Source organism: Corvus hawaiiensis, chromosome 26 (assembly GCF_020740725.1).
Source record: "Corvus hawaiiensis isolate bCorHaw1 chromosome 26, bCorHaw1.pri.cur, whole genome shotgun sequence".
Taxonomy (NCBI): Eukaryota; Metazoa; Chordata; class Aves; order Passeriformes; family Corvidae; genus Corvus; species Corvus hawaiiensis.
This window is the reverse complement of record NC_063238.1, coordinates 4473365-4499822: the sequence shown is the minus strand read 5'-3', so window position 1 is coordinate 4499822 and position 26458 is coordinate 4473365. Positions and strand designations below refer to the sequence as shown.

Here is a 26458-nt window from a genome sequence, read left to right as displayed (position 1 = left end):
GTCGTGCCAGTGATTCAATGTGCTTCATTCCTGCCTCTGAGTCAGGGCTGAATTAATGTCCCACCACACTGTTAAGGTTTTAAAGTGCTGTGCTGATGGGGGCAGCTCTTTAGCTTTTGGCAAGAAAAAAGACAGTGCTGAAGCCCTTCCTACCTGCTGTTGTTAAATATCTCATATTTCCCTCCCCCCGAGTTTCTTATTCATTCAAATAATTTCACTAGGGTTGCAAAAGAAAACACTTTACAGATACCAAATTCACAATTTATGGTTGCCCTTCCACTCATACTTAGCAATACTGTGTAGCTGATTTTTGATTGAGGCAGAGAGCCTGGGGAAAATAAAAGTTTGTGTAAATGCACATGTTGTAGTTCCTAGGTATCAGGCAGTTGAACGTGATATTTTTTTCACTTTTGAGGGCTGGAATTTACAACTTAAACAATTTTCTATAATTATAGAATTTGATATATAGTTTTGTATTCTTAATTGAAAAAGTCCAAGTGATTTCTGTAGTATTTCCCAGAGTCCAGTGAGGTGAACACTACTGGTCTAAAGTATTATAGCAAAAAAATCAGGGGGCATGTAAGCCACATGTTTGTGAGAACATTACTGGAGGAAAATTGCAGCTGCATGGTGAGACTATGTTTTTTTTGTGCTGTCTTTCTTCTTTAAATATTTCCTTGCTTTCCTTTGAAAGCAGGGCCTTCTGTCTGGTGTCAGTCCTTAGAGGGAACAGGGATTTTCTTCCCCTTTTAGAAGTTTCTGCTCCCTGTGTAGCAGTTGCAGAGTGACAAAATGATTGCTCTTAAGAGCTAAATTATCATGGAGTGCTAAAATATTGCTATCTTAAATCTCTCTTGTATATTTTAATTCCAGGATATGGAAAAGTCTGGGAAAGATGCTAACAAGGAGTTGAAAATCACCAGTAAAGTTATTTATGAGAAGATATAGCAACAGTAGTTCCCTTCAGTACATAGGCAGGAGATTGTGGATTGCAGAGGATAAAAACAGAATTGAAGTATATTTTATGTTAGGATGTCACTTCATCTTCAAAAAAAGATAACTGCTCAGGTTTGTGTCCCTGACTCAGGAACATTTTCGTCACATATTTGTTATTTTGCATTTTTATCCATCATCATTAAACGTGAAACTTTTAGACAGCTCTACGCACATGGTGGTGAGCAGTTACTGAACTTCTGGAGAAAACAGTGACCACAGTCAAAGCCATTATCCCATTTGAACAAGACTGTTCCTCTAAGAGAGGGGGTTCTGTACCTTTTAAGCCTCCCACATGACTTCTCACTCAGAGCTGACATAATTTATTCTCTTGATTATAGGTTTAGAAAAAAATTGTTTCAGAGTAGAAAACTCAGCCTGATCACAGACACTCAACAAGAGGAGCATGAAATAAACTTTTAAGATTGGAAATGCTTGAAGGAAACCCACAGCCTGTCTTCCTCTCCAGGGACTGGTTTTCCTGCTGCACACTTTGAGATGCAGCCAGTCTGGCTGTTCCCAGCCTCTTCCAAAGGAGTAGGAATAACTCAGGGTCTTGCCTCTTCTGTCCCAATTTGCCATTTAGAGACTCCTGGTGGGGATTTCAAGGTCTGTGTGCAAATTCAGGGATACTAGAACACACATATTGGTGCTTTACCAGCTCCTGCTTGAGGGAATATATTAGAGATAAGCCCTGAGGGATGTGATTTCTGTACACACCATCTCCCTGTTTCTGGCTGCAGCTGGGAGAATGGAGCTCTGACAGTGCTATAGGGAATTCTTGGCTTCTCACATGGTGTGGGACAGACTGAAAAAAACTACGTAGTTATCTGGGTGCCCCTCTCTTCTTTGGTAGCCAGCTTCTGATTTTCTTGGAAGTTGCAGGTGCAAAGGAGCAGGGGCAGAGCTACCCAGTGAGAAATGTTTTGGACACACAATTGTGGAATTGAGGCATGAAAGAGCTGATGGACCAGGTAAGGCATCTAAATTTAAAATTCCTCTTTTATTCAGTGTCTACTAGTCTGAAATCCTGTGAGATTCTATAGGGCAAAGAGCATCATTGCTTGAGGCCTGGCAGTGCAGGGGAATTGAGGGAAGACAACTTGGAAAAGTGTATTAAAATAAGCATTCATTCATAGCAGAACTTATTTCTTGCTTTTCTTTTAATTTATCTGCATCTCAGTGTTTAGAAAGAAGTCATGTGAGCTTCCGAGCTGCAGGGACAGAGACAGTGGAGAACGTGTGCATCAGTGCAGAGTGCTGCTGGAGCCCTGGCAGAGCGAGAGGGAGGCAGAGGGAGCCTGAGACAGAAAAGGCGAAGTGGTGGGAGCTGGAACAGCAGCAACTGCTGCTGCTACACGGTGCAGCTGGTGCCCGGGAACCGGTTCTGCTGCCAGCACGCCTCTCCGAGGGCGCAGGTGCCTCACATTCAAAAGTCCTAGGTGGTCAGTGGCATTTCCAGGAGCCAAGCACAGCTGCTTTATTCTTTTCTTTTCCTGCAAAGAGCACCTGTTTGAGGACTCCGCTTCTTTTCCTGGACTGAAAGAGGTATTTTTTTGTCACTAATGTGTCTTTTCTATAAAAGCAGGTATGGGATCAGGAAAGAATAACTCAGAGCAGGATGTTAAGGCAGGTGTACAGAGAGGTGGTGGGTTTCTCTGTCTCCTTCCCCTTTATAGCAGAGCTTAGGTAATGAGGAGCCTCTGTTAGGATATAGTTTGACTTAAAATACGAAAGATGGGAAAGACAGGGTTAAAGTGTGGGGGTGGATCTGAGCTGTTCCCATCTGGCTTGCTTCACTATGCAACCTTTGAAAGTGGAGGAAAACTTCCCTTGTGCACTTGGAGAAGCAGCATTATATAGCAAGATGTAAAACTTGCAAGAATTTAGTATGAATGTGATTTGCTTAAATCTCTGCTTGGCAAATTACAGTTCCCATCACAGCAGAGCTCCCCTTAACACCTACAAGTTTTAGAGGTCTTAATGTTCTGTGGCTGTGAAAATACTTCTTTCTCTCTCTTCCCTCTTTCCAGCATACTTGCCTCCTGCTGTGTGCACCCTCCTCCTGGTCTCCCTCCTGCCTGTGGGGACTGTACCCCTATGGATGCCCCCATACAGATTTTCCGTGAGGAGCCAGACTCCACCTGCTCCCCAGGGCCCTGCCGACCCCCCAGCACCAGCAGCAGCTGGCTCCCAGGCTGGGCAGACTATGACAGCAATGCCACTGGGGCCTTTGGGGATGGCCAGCACAACCACACCAGCATCTCCCCTGCCATTCCCATCATCATCACTGCTGTCTACTCTGTAGTCTTCGTTGTCGGCTTGGTGGGAAACTCCCTGGTCATGTTTGTCATCATAAGGTAAGAGGTTTTGGGTGCTGGTTGGAAGAGGTGCAAAAGACTGTCTCTAAGTTTGGCAGGGTAGGGGAGTGGGTGGTTTTTGGAAGCTCTGCTGTGAGGAACTGGAAAAAATCACCTGAAATGACCCAAATTGCTGTCTTGTTTGTCACAGTGGTTTGCCTGGACTTGTGTTAGAGACAGAAGGGACAAGCTGGTTAAATGTGATAAATCCTGCAGCCCGAGGGAAAGCGCTTTGTGCCTGCAGCTGTGTTCACTGGCTGCCCTCTAGGGATGAGATGCTGCTGGCGTCCGAGGGAAAAAGGCTTGTGTGAAAGAAGCAAACTTCTACAAGGCAGCTTTTATTTCCACTGAGGAGACCCCGAGGGACAGCTCATGTATCCAGTCATGTGGACACTGATACATTGCTGTCTTGGCACCTAATGTTTTGTTTAACAAGGAGAGAAGGCCAGGAGATTATAAAGATAGGAGGAATGGCTTAATGTAAAGCAAGGGATGTTTTTCTCTGTTTAGCAGTTTTCAACTCCAGTTGTTGGTGTTGGATTGAAGAAAGCAGAGAAGGTGCTGAAATACCTTTTAAATTGTTTCTCAGGAAAGAGGAGAAAGCTCTGTGTCTGTGTTAGTGAATGTTTTAACTAAGCCACTTAGTGAAATGCACTGATACTTATGCTTGCACTTACACTTTTGCATTGGTGTATATTTTAGCTTGCACTGTGCTTCCTCTGTCTTTTTGTCTTTTTCATTTGCAATCTATAGGCTTGCTTGGACAGTGCAGTTCAGCAGGGTGATAATGAGCAGTCCAGGGCACTGAAATCATGCAACTCCAATTTGGACTCTTTCTCCACAGCCCGTTTGAATTCTGATAATATTTCTGGAAAAAAAATCCCAGGACTGTGGATTATTCATTATTCCAATGAAATCAGCTTGTACATGGCAAAAATGGAGGTATTGGAAGGGATTCTCTTTAGTAAAGCATGCATGATAAGGGTCAAGCAATTGCAGGATGCTGAAGTAACTGTCAGCCCTGATGTAAGGGGAAGTTACGAGAACTGAAGTTGTTGATGAGGTACTTCAAAAAGATGAGTTATAATCAGGTGAATACTCTTGAATAATGAAAATAAAATTCCATTTAATAGTGCAATAAAGAAAGGTGCCTCTGGTCAGTTTAGAACAAGTGGTTGGCTCCAGTTTTGTGATGGTGTGATTTTTATACCCTTGCCTGCCCTTTTGATCTTCATTCAGGGTAGAGATTTAATTTCTTTTTGTATTTCTCCTTCAAGAAAAGAGATTCCATACTTGACAGTCACACAGCTGCAAAGGCAGAGGTTTTCTAAGCCAGTAGTCAGTAACAAAGTCAGCTCATAAACTGGCCTGGGCAGTGGAAATAAATCCAAACTTAACCCTAAAAGTTAGCATGGATGGATTACACTGGTGCATATGTATTTGCTTTTTTTTCTCCTTCTGCTACCTGCCTAAGACTATTTTTGTGAGGCTCTAGATAGTTATGGCTCACTTTCCTACTAGTTCCTACAGGTTCCTACTAGTTCCTTTTTTGAGGAAAGCCAAGGGAAGTTTGTGGGAGAAGATGGTAAGGGAGAGGCAGATCCTGTCCCCTTGCCATCTCACAATACCTCTCCTCCAGCTGCCACAACTCTAAAAGGGGATGGGAACATACTGTGGCTCTTCTTCACCTTCCAGCTGAGTACAGGCTTTGTCTGAGGCCCTTTGCTGCCATTTCTCAGCTCTGAATTCCAGATCTGCCCTCCTCCTCCTAACCCCCTCTGGACAGGCAGGCAAGGCAGGCACGACTCCTTCTCCCTTTGCTCATTTAAACGTTGTCTAATGTTGTTAGAACAGTTCAGTTGGAATTATTACAATAATCATCCACCCCAACTGCCTGACACTCCAGGCCTGACACGGGCTCACCTTTTGGGTGACAAAAAAGAAGACCCCCTGTGTTCTGAGACTTTCAGTCAAAATGTTGAAGTGTCAATGCTGTGGTAGGTTTAGGAGACTCCAGAGTCTTGCGATGTCTCAGAAACAGGCTCAAATTCAGCCTTAGCCTGTGGTGTAGGCAGACCTTGTCCAATTCCTTGCTTTGATACCACTACAGGACTGGTTTTGCTACTTCTGCTCTGAGGGCTGCTAAAGAAGCTCATGGAGACCAGTGAGTCAGCACCTCAGTAGCTTATGTGTAGAGTTCTGGGTGAATGAAATCTCTTACAGGTCTGGTGGGGTGTTTTTCTGCTGAGAGGGAAAACTCAGAGTTTCCTCAGAGGGAAAAATAACAGGAGAATGTCACTTCAACCACATGTACAAACTCCTGACAGAAAAGTAGCAGAGTTTGGTACAGCTCCTGTGAGGAGAGATTTGTGTTGAAATCTGACTGGGAATGGTCCTTTAGTGCAATGTTGACAGCATGGCCTCTTAAACCATTTATAAGACCTGGATTCTTCTCTTGGTTTTACTATCAGGCTTCAACACTGTCTTGGGGTGACTTTGTGATGTGTAACCCCTCTTGCTGCCCCATGCCCAGAAATTAACTTTGTGCCTTTCTGTGCCTTTAAACTGAGACTGAGAGGGGGGAGGAAAACCTGAGTAAAACTTCTTCTTCTTCTGAGCAGTTTGCAGCTTGTTCAAGGTCACACAAAGATTTTTTTTCAGCTGCGGCATCAGAGTGAGAGTGGGGAAGGCACCTCGCTTGCTTTTGGCCAGTTTTTTCAGCTCCTTTTTCTTTCTCTGGAGAGAGAGATGGAGAGTTGAACTTACGTTATTCCTGGGACTTTGTTTTTTCTTTTTTTTCCTCTGCTGGACAGTTTCAACATCAGAATACATCAGGAGGAATTTCCACCACCCTGGAGATGGGCCCACCACCCCATCCCAGCTCCAAGGAGGGCGAGAGAGATCTGTGGAAGGACTCTGAAATTTTCCCAGGTTTCTCTCAGCAGAGCAAGAGGTTTTATTATTTAGCATTATTATCCCTTTCCTGTGTGTTTGTTAGATAAATAGTTTTTATCTCTTTCCTTTGAGGAAAATTTATTTTTCCCCGAACCTGGTGGGGGAGGGATGGTTGTAACCTGCCTTCTCTCAGAGGATATATTTCTAAATTTGGCCAAACTGGAACAAATTTTAGTGGCGCCCAATGTGTGGCTCGAAGGAAAGTGAAAAGCATGTGCTAATTACATTTTGGTTTGAATTTACCTATTCTGTGTTGGGATAAAATAGTCACCATGTTGGTTGAATTTATAACATTTCTCTGGCTTGAGAACAAACACTTTTTCCTGTCCTGACAAGGTCGCTTCATGGTTTCCTCATATGTAAAATGGAGATGCTGGCATTCACTGTCTTTAAACACACAGCAACAATTAGATTTAAAAGCCAAAGTTTAATCACTAAAACTTGTAACAGAGCAAGACCAGGTCTACTGTAAGCACCCATGGCTCCTCAGACACACACAGAGTGCTCATTTTTAATGTGCAGAAAAAGCTCTGTGTTAAATGTACAGTGGATTGGTACTCTGTTCCTGCCCATGGTGGTCGGCTCTCCCAGTGCGGGTGGTTTGCAGGAACCGTCCCTGTGTTTGGATCAGCTGTGCAGCACATGCACCATCCCAAGGGGCTCTGCTGTCAGCCAGCAGACAGCTGAGTGGATGGACAGTCCATGCTGAGCCATGTCACATGGGATGTAATGCTCTCCTGTGGCTGCTGCTTTTTCCTGATGAGAGAGTAAGAGAGAAAGGGGGCATCACATTGCCTCTTGCACTGCTGGGAAATACAAGCACTGTGTGGGAAGCACAATCCTCCCCTATGGAGGAGGAGGAGGAGGGGAGCCATGAAATGGGTTTGCAGATACCAGGTAAAGTTATCTGACCTCACCTGAGGAAAGTCCTAGAGCTGTGTGGTTCTTTGCTTGACCAGAATTTACCTCAACCCCAAACCTTTTCTTTTGAGATTAACTTTTCCTCTGAGGTCTTAGAAGATATTCCTGGAGGTAAAATAGCTGGCTGAAGGGGATAAAAAAACCTATTTGTCCTTGGAAGCAAGAAGGCTTTTTTCTCCATTCCCCTACCCTCATGACTTTTTTCTTTAAAATTTAGTGCTGGCTTTAAACAAAATGGTAGTTTCTTATGACAGCTGCAGGGAAGAAAAATCTCCAGACTAAAGTTACAGCTTTAACTATAGATTTGCACTTAGCAAAACCAGAAACATACTCTGGTAAAACTCTGGGAGATGCTCTCTCTTACCCTCTCCAGAAGCACTTTTGCTATGTATTTATCTTACCCTCATTGTTCCTGAAGTAACTTCCTGAGACCAGCTCATATCAACAGGATCCTAAAGAGCCAATCTTGTATTTTTTTTAAAATTGTCTTTCAAGCTTCCAGTGAACTGAATAATTTTCTACATTCAAGAATTTTAAAGAAGAGGTTGTGTCACAGATATGTAAATTGATTCCTAAGGGAAAAGAGAAACCTTATAATCCTCTGCTTAGTCTAATGTTGAAGAAAAAGTTTAATCAGGAATACATTTTTTGTTCTTATATTCATTGAGCTGAACAGTGTCTCACATAACAGGAAGAGTGTATTAAGAAATGTAATATAAAATTGACTCCTTTCCAGATTGTTTTTAATATTTCTTCATCATTCATTCCAAACAAGAATGAAAATGCATTTTTTAAGAAGTACAACAATGAAATAATTCAATACATAGGTTTAAATTAATAATAGATTTTGATACCATCAAAAGATTACTTGTTAAATTGCTTTAAATTATTGTTCTAATTTTATTAAATTATATTTGGAAAGAATATTGTTCTGAAATGAAAATTTAAGCTTCAGAAGAGTCGACCTAACTGGATTACCTGTTCCCTATTGCTGGCAGTTTGTATGATTTCATTCTTTTATAAAATCAAGTGTTTGGCTGCTAAAGGCAAAGGCTGAACTGTACTATACTTTGTGAAGTTTATGACTTTTAACCTTTCTTGTGCTAATCAAAAATCTGACACCTTACTACTACCAGTAGAGAGGCATCAAATGGATTGATAGCAATTCACCACAGATTTCAAACACAATTTAGCCTTACCTCACTGAATGGAGATAATTTTGATAAGTTCTGCAGCGTTAGTTCAAACGTGACATAATTTCCATCCCAACTTTGAAGACTGATCATTACGAAAAGCTTTTACAGATGGCACAAAGAGGAAGGCAACAGGAAACATGAAAGAGGAGAGGCTTTTAAAAGAGTATTGATAGTTTGACAAGCACAGACCATTTAAACAAAATGTTACTATTTCCAATCTTTTAAAACCCAGCTAGACAGTGACTAAGTGAGGCCTGGGATTTATAAGCTGACAAGAAACCTGACTTACGGTCATGCTGTGATAAGAAGAGATGATACTGAAAGGCAGGGAGAGCAGAGGAAAGGCTTGAAAGGAATATTTACTACAGACAGTATTAAAGAGAGGCTTATAGTGAGTAATGTGTTTGGCTTCTGGAAAGTAATTTGGTATCCGTCCAGACATTTCCGCTGGGCTAACAGCCAGGTAATCATTTAGTTCAGAGAAAGGCATAACTGGAATCAGTGTCTGGAAGCAAGATGAATTACAGAGAATCTTTTTGAACTGGAACAAAGTGAAAACTTAGAAGAACTTTCCAGTTTGGCTGCTGGCAGAAAGATTCAGATAATTTGCCTGTTGTCAGACGGGAGAGTGGTGGGTAGCTCATGATCCTGGATGAAGCATAGGGAGGGTGCACAGTGGTGTTGGGGAAGGCAGACTGGCTAAGCCCTTCTGGTGAAGATGATGAAATGAGAGAAGAGTGGTAACACTTCATTTAGTTTTTTTCTGAGAGAGGATTTTTGATTTGCTGAAAGGGTGTTGTGAAAGGAAATCCTTAACTGGGCAATTTAGATTGCCTGGGACACATTAAGGACAAGGGAAGATAATCTTCCTCTCTTGCCCACTCTCACTGTCTGTTCAAACTGTAATTAATTGGTCCCTTTCAGTTAAATTCTCTGAAACAGATGGGTTCCCAAGAAGAGTTTTGATTCCATTTACATATTTCTTTCTGAAGAAAAAGCACCCAGCTACACTTTACTTCCAGGAACTATACTTCAGGTCTCCATTTTGGTCCTCCCATCTCTAAATATGAGATAATTCTTGCAAAGTGTGGAATCTGTGCTCTTCTCCTCAAGGGAGACTTTGTTCTTTGCTTATTGTTATTTTCTTTTGTGAATTTAGAGAGATATGAGGAAAAGGCAGTAGGAATATAATTTTGTCTACAGACAGGCATAAGTGCACAAACTGAATTAGCTGGGGGGAGAGGGTGTGCACAGATGCAACGAGGATATTGGAAGAGGGATGTCTGACCATGCTGGCATTCCACAAAATGTAAAAAATATATAAATCAAGAATACGTAAAGGTGCACAGCACTTTTTAAAGAAAGTGCACAAAAATGAAAATTATTTAAGATATTGGTTGAAATTAATACTAGATTTTGATAACATCAAAAGATTACTTGTTAATTTGCTTTAAATTGACGTGATTCTATTGGGAAGTTGACATGCCAGGCTGTGAATTATCTTTGAAATATTTATTTCACCCAAAGCTAGAGGGTTCAACTCTCATTAGATTCACCTTTTAATCCCCATGGAAGTGAAAATTAATTTTAGGCAGTTTGCTGTTTTCAGTTTTGAGGCATCATTTTCAATGAAATCTCTGTGTTCCCTGCAAGAGTATGAGTATAAGAAGACAATTCTATTCAGTGTACAAATGTCTGCAAATACGTGGTAAGAAAGTGAATAGAACCTTCCTGTTTTCTCCACTTGTATCAATCCCCCTTTGTAACATGCTGCTGCTCATCTCTGCTCCAAAAGTCATCAATGCAATAAGAGTGAATGTCACATAGATCATGCTCCCAAACTTAGCTGTGCTGCACGTGGAACACAGAGGATTTTATACTCGCTAAATGCACTTCCCACTGCACTGCTGGTAGTCCAGCCACTGTGGCTACTTTTGGGCAACTGGCAAAAGCCTCCTTGAGTAGTGACAGATGGAAAGCTGTATGGTAGGATCAGTTCAGACAATCTATTCAATGTTCATTTAGTGTCCACACTCAGAAAAGTTTTTTTACCATGCTGCTGGATGATGGACTGCATCAGGACTCACTGTTAGACACACCTTTTAGAATGATTGGTTTGCTAAAGTGCAGAGGAGAAGAATATTTTCACTTATGGAAGCTACAAGCTGTGCTCTTCTGTTGACTGTGACTTAAAGTTTTCTGCATTTCACTTGAATCATCTGCTATGGGAATGTGTGTGTTCAGGAGGTCTGTGCTCTGGGCTTCCCTGAAGCAGGTGAGGAAAACAGATAAATGGATGGAGTCCAGAGAAAGCCTGCCAGCTGCCTCCTAAGAAGGACTGATGACTTTTCCTGAGCTGGCTCACTACTGATATGTGCATTTGTTGTCTTACCACATAATCCTATACCTGCTATAGAGCCAAGTCCCTTGTCTCCCATTCAACTTTATTACAGGAGTGTTGACCAGAGATTTGGGTCTCCACACATCTGAGTGTGTAGTTGTCCTATTAAACACTCTCAGCTGTGTCAGTTGTTATTCATCCCTGTGGCAAAAATGGAGACCAGCTGCCTTGTTTTTGGGAACAAGAGTGATACCCATACCCCAAGACCCGAGTGAGTGGTTTCTGAGTTCTTTCCTTTTTTCTGTCCTGCAGAAACATCTAGAGGAAGCAAACATTCAATAACAATTGTCTGCTTCCAACAAGGAAAGTAGGACCCTGTGAAATCTTTTCCTGGAGGAGCTATTGTCTCTGTTTCCTTGAGCAATGAGTTTTTTTCTCTTTGCCAGGCAGTGTGTGTCCTACTCAATTCCTTCTCCCATAAACCCATGGGAAGCACTTTGCCAAGGGAGCCCACATCCTTTATTAAAAAAACCCCAAACATTTCCAAGAGAAAAGAACAACAGGAAAGGTGCATGTTACCAGAGACAGAGATTCAATACTCACTAGAGGAATGTCCTTGTGGCAAGTAAGAAGGATTAGGATGGTCTAACACCCTGGGAACTCCCCACAGAATGACTCGTCACTGGGAAACATCTGAAGCAGCATGAAGTTTATCAAGGGATAGAATAAGTTGCTTGACAAGTTCAGTATTTATTTCTACTTACCAGCAGTGAGCAAAAAAAAATCAGGTACGTAGTCTGAGCTAATTGTCCAGGCTCTTTAATAATATTATTAGACATAATGGTTTTAGATAAAGTACCAATTTAGTGAAATTCCGCATTCTCACTGATTCATTTTAAGCCACAGTGGATCACAGCACCTTGACCTCTGAGCTCTGCTGCTAAAGTCACAGAAGCAAAAATTTCACAGAATTTTTTTTAACATTTTATAGTTTCTTCAAAGAGAGGCTCTTGAGTTCACATAAAAATATTAAAAACCTTTATCATAGAAGGAGAAAAATTAGTTCATTTTCGTTAAGTAGTGTGAATTTTTCTTTCACTTTGACCAGGATATATGTAGACTTGAACTAATTCAGAGCCTGATTCTTTAGGTCAGGAAAAAAAATGCTTCCACATGCAACCTAAATCGGCAAGATCTTGTTCAGGCTCAGTTTATGGCTAGTGCAGAGAAGTAATGGTGGTGGAAAATCGTAAGGATTTTAATTATACCTTTTGACATTCACATAGATCATGCTCCCTGATGGGAGAATAAAAGACAAAATCATGCTTTTCTTTTTTGAGCTGCTTTAAAATAGGTATCTTTGGATGCTTATAAGTAAAGAGATTCCACTTTAGGATATAATTTTGTAGACAACAATTTTTTGTCAGGTCCAAAAGGGTTTGGTGTTTAAGACAGGCAACCTTTAAATATGTGCAGTAGCTGTTTTCCTGTATTTAAAGCAATAGAGAGGTCCTCTCTATTGCTAAAATGTGGCAGTTCAAAGCATGATAACGTCATATAACCCAATACAAAAATGAAAATTGCAGCATATTAATTTTTGTATTCTTTAAATGACCTTAGACTTCATTTCATATTGGCATAAGACTTTTGTATTGGATTATGAATATCCAAGAGAGAGCTGAGCCAAACCTTTGACATGGTATGGGCTTGCAATAGATCCTCCTGGACCGTTTTTTGGTTTTTTCTTCCTGTTCTGATGCAGTATTATACTCAGTGTACTCGAAATATAGCCTTGAGATTTACAGCTTTCCTGACTAAGCTTTTCAGCTGCTTGATCTCCATATACTTCATTCAGAGGAACCTAGTGGAACAGAGCCTGCGTCCTGCTGATAGGTGTTTTTGTAATTTGCTTTAGATGTGCTTTAGCTTTCATTTTCATTCACTTACCCAGGTATCTGTGAAAAATCTGTGTTTGCTATTCCTCATTGCATTTTATGCTTTTGTACTTTCCCTCTGCAACTGGAGGTTGGTGTAGTATATTTGTTAGTTTTGCTCCCTTCCCCATCCCTCATTTCACACTGCAGGGAACATTTCATCACTTCATCCTACTACAGCTACATGAAAAACTCTGACCAGAGCCTCTTTCTTATCTTTTATCATCTTTTCTAATGTTAGAGTGTACTTTAGTATCACACTCCTTTCCTCAGCTTGAGATAATAACTTTAAGGGGCTCAACTAGCAGATTTTTTCCTGAAAGCACACCAGATCCTTAGTAGCACGTTTCCCTCATCTGTTCCCACAATTTCATTGGTAACGTAGGCTGGAGGTGTGATTTTTTCTTATTTACTGTCTTAAAAGCTTGTGCAAATTATTTTCCACTCCAGAGGGAAAAGAACAGTAATGATGAGTCGACTGAGAAACAGGGGGAAATTTCTAGGGGTCAGTCTAAAGTCAGTCTCAAAGAACTTTCAATTTTTGGAAGGTGAATGATGCCTAATAGTTTTGAGAGTTTTACTTTTGACACATAAGTAGACATAATTTAAAACTTGCTCCTTGCAAACTTTCATCATACACCCATCCAAAAAAAAACCAAACCCCATCTAAATGAAAGAGTTGTTTCATCTTGACCATTTTTCTGCAGCTTTGATATATCTTCCAGTTTTTAGTCTACAGAGGCTTGAGGCCTGCTTATAGCTTTACAAGCAGTCTTGAGATCCACCAGCTTAAGGGATCAGAGGTTTTTCTGCCACTTGAAATTAGATTCTAGCACCTAGTTTAAAAGAGGGACTTCTATTCCTATGTAGTATTAGAAAAGTTGCCATTCTCTTAAGAAGTCCCAGTATTTAACAAATGATTTTCTAGACATGGGATTTCCCATGAGCAGTTTATACAGCCATGGTTTATAAATATTATAATAGTCTTTGAAACTTGTACCTCAGACACTAAGAAAATGTTTGTCATTAATTACCACTGTGCCATCTATGCTGTAATGATGGTCAGGTTTACCCTATCTGTCCTGCTAAAGTACTTAAAGGAGATATAAATATTTTAACTTAAATGAATTCAGATATTTGATCAAGAATTTTAATTTTGCAAAGGAAGACAAGATTCTCTTACACAAGCACTGTTTTGATTGTTTGTTCAAGTGAATGGAGAGTACAGTGGGAAAAACCCAGACCACAAAAAAATATTTCCTTCTATGCGGTGGTGCAATAGAATGAGTTGTAGGAAAGCAGGCAAATCCCTCATCTTGTGGACTTTATCAGGGTCTGCTTGAAAGCGTCTGACAGCAACAGCAGTCACTCCATTCCTTTATCTGGACTTTTAATTAAACCTGCAAGCACATATCTTCAGAGGCATGAAGGCATTTAATAATTTTTAGGTGTTTAATTAAAAACATTCAAAGGAGTTTGGATGATTGAGCCCAGATTCTCAGAGGCATTTCTCAATTTTATAAACTTCTAAATGAAGTTTATAAACTTCTAAATGACTTAATCTATACTGCCTAATAACTTTAAGGACCAATACCTCATTTATACAGAAGCCAATGTTTCCAGGCAAAAGTAATCAAACTCCTTATGTTACCAAAGTGAGATCAATGAGTTTTAAGGTTGCATCAGTCAAATGTGCTTGGATTTAGCATTGCTCAGGTTGCCAGTGCACCCTTCATCCCTGAGTCAGGTATGCATGATCCCTCTGCAGTGCCTGGGAGAATTGATTGCTAAATGAGATATTTGTTGGAGCTGTATTTATTTGTCTTCCACCTTCTTGTTCAAAGTCTGTCAGAAGGGGTCAGGTGCCTATCCTGGTGCATAATAAATGGTGCAGGGAGGCATGTGGGGTCTGTGAACCGTGGTGGATTTGGGCAAGGCCAGCTAGTCATGGGACTGCCACGCTGGTGAGCTGTGGGATGGATTAGATGCACACCAGGCAAGGTTATCAAAGCAAGGATTGCTATGTGCAAATCTATCCCTGAAATGAGGGAAATCTTTCACAAAGGGGACAAAATGGCATGCTGTGGGTTTTTCTTTACCCTATTAAACTTTCATTCCCATATACAGCTTTGACTTGGTTACATTGGCAGTTGTCTAAATGCTGATGCTGGAATGACTATATTTCTTTTGACCTGTGAATGCTAAGACACCCTTCCTGTTGGATCAGTAGTAATGGTAAAACTAGTTTTCTTTTATGTGCATGTGTTGCATAGTCCAAAAAATTGCTCAATTTACATACAGAACATAAACCATGCATACACAGAGAACATGCTTTATATTGCAGCTTCAAAAAACTGGGTTTTGAAGATGCCTAAAAAGCTAGCTCTATTTTACAGCACTTCTTTCCTGTTCTTCCACTGGAAGGCTAGGGAGGAGGAAAAGAAAAAGAGATACTGGGAAAATATGGTATATACAGTTGTAATGGCACACACATAAAATAATTGAATTAAGGTTGCAAGGAATGGGAAATGTGAGATATAAAGACTTTCAGAAATTTGCTTTTTCAAGGCTAATAAAATCTTCGATATTTTTCCCCTGTTTTCTGATTTCCTTAAAGGAAAAAAGGTCAAACTAATTCTTCTATATTTTGAAAGCAACTTTTTTCTGTCCAAACTCTTGGTGAAATTTTTAAAGATCTACAGAAATAATGATTCAGAAGAATGATTACTTGTGTCACCTCTGCATGTCAAAGGCCATTACATTTCATTTGAATGCTCCTGTGTCGAATCTCATAACTTGTATTTGACTGAAGCAGACCCTTTGCACAGCAGCAAACCTTGATTTGAAGGAATGAATGGATGGAAAAATTACCACTTTCTTTTTCCCAGTAATCATCACCTTAGCTGTTAGGAAAAAAACTGTCGTTGTTTCTAAACTGAATTTGCCTCTCTTAAGAGTTTTACATATTTGTTCTTGTTATGCTTTTCTTTGTAGTCTTAAAGAACTCTTCAGTACCTGCTATTTTCTCCCTGTGAGGGTCTTCAGACACTGTAATCGAGTCACCTCTTGGTGTTCTTTTTCATAAACTAAACATGCTGAGCTCTTTAAGTTAGTCAAAGAAAGAATTTTCTCCAGTCCCTTCATTTATTTTTTGGTGCTTCTTATGCAACCATTCCAACTTTCCATAGTCTTTTTTTTTGCAATGTGAACAAGACAGCAATTCCAAATATCATCAGTGATGTCCATAGAAGCAAAATTGTCCTTCTACTGTTCTATTTCATTTAATGGAAATTAGTCCACTTTAGCAGAGATTTTTGAGTGTTCAGTGAACTTTTGTTCAGTCTTACAGCTGAGATACACTTGGAGATAATATTTTTTCTTCTTCTTTTTTTAGCCAGGAGGGATTTTTTTGTCTGTTAGTATGTCTTATATTTGCTTTTTCTAGCCATAAAGACTTGTATTTGTGTTTGAACAGTGCCTTAAGGGCTATAATGGGATCTACAGGACAGACTGCCCCCCTCTGCTGGGGGGTCTGTTGAGGAGATTGATCCAGTGGGGGGGCAGAAGCCCAGCTCTGACTGATGGGTTGGTACGTGGGTGAGAAGGATGTACTGTCTTGTACATCCCTTGTACAAGAACTGTACTTCCCTTGCAGTTTTTTCCCCTGTGCTTCAAACCACCATTTGGCTTTATTTCCTTGATAAGTCTTAATTAGAGTGTTTTAGAAAAACCAGTGATATTTTTTAACATTTCATATTGGTCATAAAATGAAATTTCTTCCCACTTTTTATTTAATATCTAATTTACGTATTGGGCACAATTTGACAGCACTGCTCAATTTCTTTTTAAAATTTTTTTTATTCTACGCATTGAAGTTTTAGAGGCAAATAGACACATTGCCCTACGTGTTCATGGCCTAAACTGGCTGAATCTTATATTTCCACTGTAAATTATTAGTGACATATAGCAAAATGTAGCTACATGTGTTACTGTGTGTGTTACATGTACACATTCTAGTTCGGACACACAGTCAAAATATGGGGCTGCAGCAGTTTTGAGAAAGAAAATCTCTTTAAATCCAATGATAAATTAACAGCAATGAGAAAACACAAGGGTTGAGGGGAAGAATGTCAGAAAGGAGCGTTAGGTATATTCCATGTTAGCAGGCCCTCCATCATCCTTTGTGCTCATCACAGAGACATAAGCAGTCCTCCACAGGCTGTGTCCCCAAAACTGTCATTAGGGCCCAACAAAGCAGGGTGTCATCTCCAGAAACAGATCCTATTTTTCATTGTAGGCTAGGTTCCTACCAGCTGGACAAAACCAGGGCTTGCTTTTGATGAAATTAAAGGATGCAGAAGAAAAATACTGCTCTGACAATTTTTTCCTCACTGTGGTATCCTGCTTAAACAATATTAATCTTTTACATTATCAGTCATAAAAGAGAGGATGGGTAAAAGCTGATGATAAGAAAGGAGAAGAAATTGGCAAGGGAGGAACAAGGAAGGGAAATGACTAAAACTTGTATCAGCTGGCACTGTGGTGAATTCAAGGAAGACAAACTATCATATAAGAAGCAATCTGGCCCAGCAGACATAGCAACTAGCTTGGAATCTTACTAGAGAATGGGATAACAGTTTCTTCCACAAAGCAAACCCAGAAATCTCACAATCACTGACCGATAGCTACAAGAAAAAGAAACAAAAACCATTTTGATCTCTTCCAAATTTAACAGTGATATTTTATTGTAGCAGGATTTGAGAAAATAGTATTGAAATCAGCATTTGTCTAATTAGATAAAATGTATTTATATGCCTGGTTTGCCTGTGGTAAATAGCTCTAACTGCTAACATAGGTGCTGAGAGACTGAATAAAGTGTGTTCACTTTTATCCCAAGGGTCTTGCATTTGTGTACATTTCTATCACAGATGAGAAAAGACATAAAAACCCCCATCTATGGCAAAGCCTGACTGATAAACTGTTACATATCTAAATGGGCTTACCTTTTTTTCTGCAGGTACACGAAGATGAAGACAGCGACCAACATCTATATCTTCAACCTGGCTATGGCAGATGCACTTGTCACCACGACCATGCCTTTCCAAAGCACCGAGTACCTGATGAACTCCTGGCCCTTTGGTGATGTGCTGTGTAAAGTAGTGATCTCTATTGACTACTATAACATGTTTACCAGCATCTTCACACTCACCATGATGAGTGTCGATCGATACATTGCCGTGTGTCACCCTGTGAAGGCTCTGGACTTCCGTACACCTCTCAAAGCAAAGATAATCAATATCTGTATCTGGCTGCTGTCCTCATCTGTTGGTATATCAGCAATAGTTCTTGGAGGTACCAAAGTCAGGGAAGGTGAGTGTGAGCATTCAAAATTCAGTCTTTTTATTCCTCAACTGACAATAAAATGTAATGTCAAATATTGATCAAACCTTATTTATTCCTTCTTCAAAGTATATCTAAATTCCTGACATTTTGAAATATATTGTGGAACATCACAGTACAACATATAAATCATTTAAGCTCAGATGCCCGTGCCAAAAGAACAAAATGCACTTTGGAGCTCTGTCTGTGCTAGAATGAGACCATCAAAAACTTCTAGCAGGCAGCAAGGGAAAATAATCAGGAATTTAAACACAATGGATGAATCCAGGATTAGTTCACGGTGAAACTTGAAATGTGGGCTTAAGGCTCTTTTTTGTAGGTGTTGTGAGAGTAGTTCTGACCAAGTCCCAGGAACAGAAACTAGAATTCTTAGGAATTTCACAGAACTTGAAGGCATGGTGAAGAAAGGAAAAGTCAGTAGCTGAAGAGAGAAAATGAAAATAAATTACATATGGCAGTATCTCAAGATTTGTTTAAAAAAGGATGAGAATGTGTATGGAAACCTGGAAGAGCTGAGAATAAGGACTGTCACAGGAAATTGAAATTCAGGCCACGGCAGGGAAACAGCTACAAGAACACAAAGTCACTGAAAACTCTATGCAGACCATGCATAGGCTTTGCTTGAAATTTTTATTCCATGAAGGACTGTGGATTTAGCCCTGTAGCGGGTTGAGTTTGAAACCGGGCGGAAACACTAATTAAATGTAGTGGTTTTGGTTCAAAATATTCATTATTTACTTATTTTCCTTCTGTGAGATAAGAATTAGGAGAAAAGCAAAGCAGGCACAAACCTTAAACAGTTGCAGTACAATGAAAGAGCTTTATTACTAACAGAATTAAAAGTAAAGAGAAAACAACAAAACAAAATTAAAGTAAATCCCCCCCCCCCCCCCCCCCTTTCCAGCACTTCTCTCCTTTTATCCAGCTCACACAAGGGATAACAGAACATGGGATGTTAGTCAGTGTTGCAGTTCCTGAAAAGTCTCTCTCTTATGCTTAAGGAAAAAAGGGTTTTCCTTCAGTTGCACGTGGTTCCCAAACTGCCACCAATAGCAGACCCGCCCGGAAACAAACAGTCTGCTATGTGTAGAACATCTCTCCCATGAAGAATTTCACAGTTCTTTCACACTACAGAACATGGGCCATCACATGGGGTTATTCATCTTTTTAAGGATAAGTTATTTTGGCCTGCACACAGAGGCTTTTCTTCGCCACAAGTCTCTAACAGCCTCTCACTGCTTCTATATAGCCTGGCATAGGCACTCTTCACAAACTTCATAGGCACACGTTGATTCTCCACCCCCCCCCCCCCCCATGTTCTTCAAATGGATTAAAGAGACAAACAGTTTGTGGTATTACAGTTTCTTACCACGGCATGCAAGAAGGTTTCTTTTAAGCTGCGCGCCAGAATCGCGGCACCGCCCTCTTTTCTCCTGTCGCCATGCTCAGCTCCGTCCCACGTGACTCACTTCTCTTTCTCTCTGACTCTGAAGCCGCCATGTTGAAGAGTGTTCTTGTTCGGGCTTTACGGTGGGGAAAGCCTCGCTCCCTCTGTGCTGCTGGCTGCGTGGTGTCCTCTTCAGTTCAGCACGGAGTGTGCTGGCTGCAGACAGGAGGCTCTGCCGGCTCCCGCTGGCTCCGCCGGCTCCGCATGGAGAGGAGAGGGACCCGCCTGTCCCCAGAAGCCGCGCTGGATGGGTTTAGCTGTGAGCAGTCCATGGCTGGTTTTAGCTGCCTGCGGCTCTGGGACAGTCCCCCTCAGTGACCCAGGGTCTGTGCCGCAGCGATGGGAAAGGGGGAAAGGGGCAGTGGCCCCGGCCCGGCCCAGCGGGGCCGGGAGGCTCGGAGCCCCCCCACCTTCCAGCAGGCGAGCTCCGACCAAAAAGGGGAAGTCCCGCCTTTCGGTGCGGTTTAAATATGTAAATTGTGAGAAGCGTAATTGGTCTTAAAGACTGTCCATCAACTCAGGGTCAACCCAACACAAGCCCCTATAGCTAAACTTATTACCCTGCTATGGGGTTAATCTGAGTTTGAGATCTTCCTTGAGAAAGAAGGGGGAGAAGCATTTTCACACAAATATACTTCATACCCACAGGCCTAAGTGCAGTGCAGGGGCATCTATCTCAGTGTCTTCAAAAGGCTGGAGACTTCTAATGGTGTCCTTGGGTTGGTGTCATCCCCTTACTGGATGTCTTGATAAAATACAAGGCATTTCTTTGGCAGGAGTCTTGTTTGAGATGTAAACAACCTTTTGAAAAATTATCTATACTTTCCTGCACTATCAACCTTTTCTATTTAGAATAATTTCACTCCTCTCGAGACAAATGTTTACGTAAGGACACAGTTTCATCTGGCAGAGACAATAAATGCTGTATGTTAAGCTGTTTGACATAGATCAATGTGAAAAATCATTTCAGTAATAGCTGCTCAAGGGCTAATAGATTTGGCTGAAGATATATAGGTTTTTTTCTTGCTGTTGGTCTTCTGTTATGTAGGTGAGAGAAAAGTCCTCTGGAAACTCTTCTTTCAGTGCTTTGGGGGATCACGTGTCCTGGTCTGCAGTGCAGTAACTCTTCTCCCCAGTAAAGTTTTGACAGGCTCTATAAAACAATGTCTAGCTGGGGAAACATTAACTTCAGGCATATTTGGGAAGAATGTCTCGCTACATACAAGATCCTGAAGGCCATGGAACATTGGCTCAGACAGGTGTTTTGTTGGAGTATGCTCAACTAACAGAATGGTCCTGTCATTCACTGTCAGCAGCACATTTCGATCAGGGGGGTCCTCTGAGGCCAGCAATGATTAAATGCTTTTTCCACGCCATGTAGCAGGCAGCCTTTTTTTTACTTATGAAACAGAGACTGGTAATACAGAACACAGCTGGGCTAAATGAGGTTGGAAATATTGGCAACTGCTTGTCAGCTGCTACTGTTCCTCCCTGCTCATCTGATCTAAGGTCTCTCTTGAGCATTTAGTGTCAATTACCTTGTCTGGTGTGTTCATGAATTGCGCTGATAAACGCTGAAGTGGAAAGGTGAGGATGCTCCCTTTGCCTGACAGCTGGACCTCAGGCCTGAAACTTTATGTTATGTGGGTCACAACAGTTGTTGTTTATATGCTTCAGAGCCTCTGCTGGAGTCAGATTTAAGCAACAACTGAACAGAAAATGGAAAGTGATTATATTTAAAGTTCCCTCACCGTGCTCAGTTAATCCATTTTGTTATCACAGCTCAGAATTGCTCCCAGGTGTGTCCTTTTGGATACATTTTTACTGCAGAATAAATTTTACATCTGTGTAAATTTTTCTGCTCCAACCTTAACGGAGCTCTTCTTGCTGAAGAATTGTTCAGCTAGAAAAAAAATAAAGGAATAAAATTATCTACTCATATTGCCAGTAAGGATGTGAAGGCTATGAAAGTGATACAATCAATATTATATATCTATGTTTCCTATGCCAAGAGTAAAATTAATCTTAAATGGTAGTTTATCAAACACATTATAAAACAGATTTACACCAAAATACCATATAGAATACAGTGTTTTTCCTTAAATATATTAATGTATTTGAAATATTTGCCTTTCAAAGTGGAAAATGTCAGTATGAAATCCTAAATTTATGACACTATACAGGGTTCTGCACCTTCTCAGGCAGTAAAAATAAAACATAAATTGGATTTTATTCTGTTCCACTTCCAAAGTTTCAGAAAATTAATATAGTATTGTGCATTACAACCAGAATTTCTATTGATTGTTTCCTGGTTGTAAACTGGGAAAATGTAAATGGATTCCATAAAGTACTATGCTATGGCATTACATACATCAAGTACAATACATGAATATTAATGAATTTAGAATAAGATTTTCCATAGAAAATAAACTGCAATGAGATGTAAGATAATAAATTTGTATTTGATAATTTGAAATGCTAAAATAACATTGCCAACCACAAATTATAGCAAAATATAGTGAGGATGACCTAATAATTTTGATAAATATGTGAAATTATGTCAGTAGATTTGAAGAGGCCATTTCCTCTGGGAGTGGGTTTCAGTGAGTAGTTGGATGTGGTCTGGAGCAGCCATCCATGATCACTCATTTTTATCCAGACCCACACATCTGGAGGCAGTTTTACTAGTTTAGCTAATACAGCTGCATCCTGATTTTATTGCTGCTGCTAAGTCATGATCTACTACAAATAACAGTAATATTTGACACGAAATCTTTGAAGATGATTGTTGGCATTTCTAGAATTAAATTTAATAAAAGCAACTATGCTTGTGAAAACCTACATCACAAAGGATTTAGATAAGTTCACTGAGTGTCAAGGCCTGTCAAGCCATACTTGTGCTGTCATCTGAGTATCCTGCATCAGCTTTGAAAAATGTCTTTTCAATTTTCAGCTTTCAGAATAATACATATTATTTAAAATAAAACCTCAAAGTATTTAGCTTTTTTAGCTTTAAACTTGTTCTATTAAAATGTTTCGGTATTCAATATTACACGGTAACAGCTTTCTGGTATCTAACCAAGGAAATGTCTGTATGGCACTATAATGCTAACTTTTTCCCTAATTGTTTTTCTAAACAAATTCTCTTCAATATATTTTTGATTTGTGAAACATTTTTATAGCAGGAAAATATGGCCTGATTGGTTTTTTTTCTGTCTTGTCCTGATGGAGACAGATATGAAAAAGTGATGCACAGGAGTATTTTGAATCATTCCACTCTTAGATCTGAATTGATGAAAGACAATAATAATTTGTAGAGGAATGAAAAACTCAGTAGGGAAAATGATAAAAAAATCCAAAGAACACTGCATTACTGTACAGGATAAAATCTAAGCTGCATTTCAGAGTGAAAAATCCCTGTGTAACTCTGACTTATCTTCAGTAGAGTTGATCTGCTGATAGTAGTTGTAAATTTACCTCTTCTCTTGCCTTTTAATTTATCTTATTACTTGTTTTCCCATATGTTTTATATGCTGGAAGGCTCCAATGAGGTCAGCAAATGAAGCCTCAAATATTTCATTCCTTAGCTGCCTCCCGTCAGATGAAATATTTCTGTTAAACACATTCAGGTGACAGCCTGTGGCTCTGAATCCTGGCATGGGCGATGGGAAAGGGAGGGAGCTCATCTCTGTGGCCCACATCCTGCAGTCTCTGCACAGGCTGCATTTTCAATGGCATGATCTGCAAAAAGAGTAGCTTCATTTTGACTCCATGCACACGTGTCTTTTATTTGCTTCTGTTTAATAGAAAAGAAGCTGTTGAGTTTTTCTGAATGCAAGCATTTATGTGTACTCTAATTGTGCTGTAAAAGGCACATGGGAAAAGACGATTACATTATTATCATATATTGGCAAAATTTTCCTACTATCAAAACCTCCTTCAGCTTTTACCATTCATGTTATCAAAAATCTTTCTCCACTCACAGACAAAAACATACGTAGTTTGATAATAATGGTGAGGTTTCTACTTCACTGAAGGTGGTAATCAGTCTGGTTTTAAATTTCAGTGCGATTCAAATGGAAACAACTTTACAGATTTTGTTTTTGTGCTCTGCTTTTTTAGATTCTCCCATGGGGAAGAAATTTCATACAATATTTTGCATTTAAAAAAGCCCAAACCTCAGTAATTTCTAGAGACAGCTGAATAAAACCAGTTTCAATGGTAACTGAAAGCTTCCTTGGAGTGATTTAATGATAACTCCATTTATTAATATCGCAGTACATGCTAATCACTTTTCCTAGATTATGCTATGATAATTATATTGTTTAGAATATCTAGTAACAAACCAATTTTCTTCTTGCTTCCTTCATTCCTAGATACTGCTAGCACTGAATGCTCCTTGCAGTTTCCAGACAGAGATTATGTGTGGTGGGACATCTTCATGAAAATCTGTGTCTTTGTCTTTGCATTTGTTATCCCAGTTCTCATTATAATTGTTTGCTATACTCTGATGATTCTGCGCCTGAAAAGCGTACGGCTTCTCTCAGGGTCTCGAGAAAAAGATCGAAACCTGCGTCGCATCACCAGGTTGGTTCTTGTGGTTGTGGCAGTTTTTATTGTCTGCTGGACTCCTATCCACATTTTTGTGCTGGTTGAAGCCTTAGGGGACGTGTCCCACAGTACTGCTGCCATATCCAGCTATTACTTCTGCATTGCTTTGGGTTACACCAACAGCAGCCTCAATCCAATCCTTTATGCATTTTTGGATGAAAACTTCAAGAGATGCTTCAAGGACTTCTGCTTCCCCTTCAAGATGAGGATGGAGAGGCAGAGCACCAGCAGAGTCACAAACACTGTGCAAGACCCAGCTTATATGAGGGAGGCAGGTGGGGCAAACAAACCTGTATGACTAGTCGTGGAAATGTCATCTTACTGTCCTCAGGAGAGAGAGGAGTCCAATGACCTAGGACTGACGCAGATTACCACTGCAGTTTGAACTCAACTCACCCAAACAGACATTTCTGGAATATTTCAGAAATCCCAGCAGTTTGGACTAAAGCAAGTTTATTATCGATAAACGAGACCCTACTGAAAATAAGCTCAAATGAAAAGGACCTGGATGGTGGTCAGGTTTTGGCACTGTGTTTGTTGTAATTGAGCCAGCACTAAAACATGCTTTTGCAGAGCACCACCAGGTGATTCTGGATAAGAATAGTTCTGGCTCTTCTTGTTACAATATGTAACATTGTATTAAGCAACGTTTGGTCATAAAACTGAGTTATCCCAGAAACTTCTGCTCCAACAGTGATTTCCTCTGAAGTATGGAGTTTGACAACTTGATCCTCTTTTACAGTGAAGAGTGTTAGGTTTCTGTGAACAATGACAGAGCTATAATCAATGTTGTCCTCAATTAATATATCTGTAACCGTTGTCTGTGCTGTGAAAATCCAATTTAAGCATGACCTACCTACACACCAAAGTGATTTTATTGTGTCTGTGTATGGTGAAGCCTTTTGGCATTCAAAAAATTTGGAATTTAAGGAGAATTGTTAGCACGTTTAATGACCTGTGTGTAATGTTTTCAATGTGTGATTTTCCAAGGTGATTGTTTCTATTTTGAGTCTGAATAATATAATATGCATTTTCAGAGTGTATATTGAACAAGAGGCTAGAAAACCTCAAATGCTTCACTTGTTACAAAATTGATGAAAAGTGTGTTACATTCATTACATGGAGGAAACACTCTTATGTGTAACTTGTTTTCCTGGACAATTTGTAAGCAGACTGGAATAAATATTTGACAAATTAGAAACTAGTGAAGTAGCACATGAACTAACTGGATTGACACAAAGGAAATTAAATATTAGTGGATGCTTTAATGGCTTTTGACTGAAAAATCTCCTGTTTTATTGATGCTGATACATTTTCTTTGACACGGTCCTCTGAATTCAATAATTTTTTCTGTTTTGCTGTGAAGATGGAGGTATCAAGGCACAGCTAAATAAACTACTAGCTTGCTGAAGGTAAGTTTATGGTAAAACTGAGCCTGACTTCCAGTCTGTAGTCTTTTGTCTTCCTGTTGTTTTATATTACTACTGCCACTACTTCTGTTGCTGAAATTCGGAGGAATGCTCTCATTATCTTCACCCTGAACAGATACACCATATATGTTCTTGTTAATTTTGCTCTTAATACGAAAGAATGAGTAAGGTGGGTGCCTTCATTTCATGGCAAATTTTCTCAGAAACACAATCTGATTTGGTCCTATTAGACCAAAAATACTTAATGCACACCAGTATAAATAATGAGTTTTTTCTTGAACTAGCTGACAGTCCAGTTCCTGTGGAAGTGCTGTAGAAATTCAGCCTTCTGCAGGACTTCCCCCTACTTTGTTGTTAACACAGTCATGTATGTCAAATATTTTTGATATCAGGTTGATAAAAGCAGTTGTTGAAATATTCAAGATAACTCTTGCTGGACAAATCTAGCACTTCCTGATTGTTTCTGTATGACAAATGAAAAGCTGACCTCAGAATGCTTGCTTTACCTGGGGAAATAAATGTTGCTCACACAACTGATGAGTGAGTCTCACCTCCTAGTCTTTCTGTCATTCCTTCATCTTTTTTAATGTGCATTCTCCTTTCTAAATTAAGTCCTGACCTTTAAATGGTCACAAAAAGAGAATGTTTAAGGTAAAAGTTGAAAATCCAAGGTATTTATCAAGTTAGGAGCAAGTGAAATGGGAAAGAGCTTGAATCTAATGAACTATTTTCATTCAAAATAACCTGTGTTCTTGTTCATGACTTACCATTTGCATATGTATATCTGTGCTTGAATAGCGTTATTGTTCTACACATTATGTGCAATGCTCTGCATTGTAATGAAAAATAAATGTTCTTAATTTGCAAAAA

The 26458-nt window shown here is 39.9% G+C and overlaps 1 protein-coding gene across 1 annotated transcript; it reads left to right on the top strand.

Moving 5' to 3' along the window:
- The first annotated feature begins 131 nt into the window (after positions 1 to 131).
- OPRK1 (opioid receptor kappa 1) lies at positions 132 to 26458 on the top strand. Its single transcript, XM_048287080.1, has 5 exons — positions 132 to 1967; positions 2177 to 2541; positions 3027 to 3353; positions 17718 to 18070; positions 23924 to 26458. The coding sequence occupies exons 3-5, from the start codon at positions 3094 to 3096 to the stop codon at positions 24454 to 24456; spliced, it is 1146 nt and encodes a 381-aa protein (XP_048143037.1). The 5' UTR covers positions 132 to 1967; positions 2177 to 2541; positions 3027 to 3093; the 3' UTR covers positions 24457 to 26458.